We start from the raw sequence: 2,063 nt of genomic DNA, 5'->3' as shown, positions 1-2,063 counted from the left end.
AGAGAGAGAGAGAGAGAGAGAGAGAGAGAGAGAGCGCGCGCGAAAGTGAAAGAAAGTCATATGGAAACATAAAAGAATATATGTCCGTGCTTGCGATGCGTGCATGCATGTGTGCGTGTTTGCGTGCGTGTGTCCGTGCTTGCGTGCTTGCGTGCGTGTACGTAAGCGTGAAACCTCGCACTGCGCCCACCAACGACGAACGGTCGGCGGAATCAGCTTAGTAGCCAGCCGTTCCCTGAGCTTGCACGGACAATGACAGCAATCCTGATTTCCACCCCGAAAGCAATCCCGCGAGCGAGAGAGAAAGCATCAGGCAATAAACCGACAGATTTACCCCCTACATCCCCAACACGTGCAACTACGCGCCCTACATCCGCCAACACCACGCGCGTCTCTGGCTGCCAACTTGTCACGATGTCCGCCATATTGTTACCATGTACGCCATATTGTCATGATGTCCGACATGTTGTTACAATGTCCGCCATGTTGTTACGATATCCGTCATGTTGCTACGATGTCCTCCATATTGTCACGATGTCCGCCATATTGTCACGATGTCCGCCATATTGTCACGATGTCCGCCATATTCTCACGATGTTCGCCATATTGTCACGATGTCCGCCATATTGTCACGATGTCCGCCATGTTGTTACAATGTCCGCCATGTTGTTAAGATATTCGCCAAAATGTCACGATGTCCGCCATGTTGTTACAATGTCCGCCATCTTATCACGTCCGCTTGCATTTACGGTATAGTCACGCGTGAGTTATTTATTATAAGTCGGCGTCTATCGCGTGTGTTTGTGTGTTTATCCGGCGACATTGTCGCTTGATGGGAGACCGTAGCGGGGTGCCGCGGCGGTACAAGCAGCGGCTAATTCACCGTGAAATTACGGTCGTCGTTCGCGAGCACAGGTGGCGCTGCATGCGGGCGCGTCTGCGGCGCCGCGCCTCACCCAACCGGGTCCAGACGAAGAACTTAAGCTTTCTCAATCTCTCAGACCACGCGGCTCCGCCCCCTTCCCCTCGTCACTGGGATGGTAAAAGGGAGAGTAGAAAACCGTGCAGCCACCCCTCTCTCCTCGCATAACCTTCTCCTAGAACAACCACCCTCTCTCCGAGCAACCCCTTCGGTGCTAGAATGAAGTAGAAAATGGGAGAGTAAGAAATCCAAAGAGAATTGGAGAATGCAAGAGTGAGAAAATGGGAGAGTAAGAAACCCAAAGAGAATGGGAGGTTAGAAGAATGAGAAACCCTACAATACAACAACCGCCCTCTCTACTAGCAACCCACTCGAATAAAGTAGAAAATGGGAGAGTAAGAAACCCCAAGAGAATGGGAGAGTAAGCAAATGGGAGAATCCCTCCTCACCCACCCTCTCTCTCCTGGCATCGCCTTCTGTGGAGGAGCGGATAGGGGAGCAAACTACGCGCACAAGATTGAATAATTTCATCGGATCTCTATAGTTCGCACGCTAATAAAGTACATCTCGGTTAAATCCAAATTAAATTAAAAATAACTTACACTGACGAAATTGGAATGAAACCCTGAGGAAGTCTATCGGAGAAATGGACGAAAAATTTCGTCAGTGTAAGTTATTTTTTTAACTTAATTTGGATCTAACTGAGATATACTATTATTAATATAATTATAAATTAATAATTAAAATTAATAATAAATTAATTAATTATATTATATAGTATAATTATATAATAATATAATAATAACTATACGTTATTAGTACGCGCACATGCTATAGGCTAGGCAGCACAGCTTGCTAGCGGGAAGAGGTGGTTTGGCGGCGGTGCGTGGCACATAAACATGGGTTAAGGACTCGGGGGAATGGCGTTCCCATGCACGAACTGTGCTCCATCCGGGAACGCGGAGTCGCGTTTCGCCCGTAAAACCCACCGCTGTGACGGGATGAAGGGAATTAGGATGAACACTGCAGGAGGTAGAGAGAGAGAGAGAGAGAGAGAGAGAGAGAGAGAGAGAGAGAGAGAGAGAGAGAGAGAGAGAGAGTAGAGAGAGAGAGAGAGAGAGAGAGAGAGAGAGAGAGAGAG

General features: G+C 48.0%; 1 protein-coding gene across 1 annotated transcript in view; it reads right to left on the bottom strand.

Moving 5' to 3' along the window:
- Positions 1-1,029: 1,029 nt before the first annotated feature.
- The window catches only part of LOC106819715, a gene marked incomplete at its 5' end in the record, with an annotated part of 5,331 nt that continues 4,297 nt past the window's right edge, over positions 1,030-2,063 (bottom strand). The window contains one exon of the mRNA XM_014824313.1: positions 1,030-1,136. Coding sequence (XP_014679799.1) covers positions 1,030-1,136 — 107 coding nt within the window. The remainder of the gene's footprint in view (positions 1,137-2,063) is intronic.

The sequence above is a fragment of the Priapulus caudatus genome, unplaced genomic scaffold (assembly GCF_000485595.1).
Source record: "Priapulus caudatus unplaced genomic scaffold, Priapulus_caudatus-5.0.1 Scaffold4148, whole genome shotgun sequence".
NCBI classification, from domain to species: Eukaryota; Metazoa; Priapulida; class Priapulimorpha; order Priapulimorphida; family Priapulidae; genus Priapulus; species Priapulus caudatus.
The sequence above is the reverse complement of the archived record's forward strand: the minus strand, read 5'-3'. Positions and strand labels throughout refer to the sequence as shown.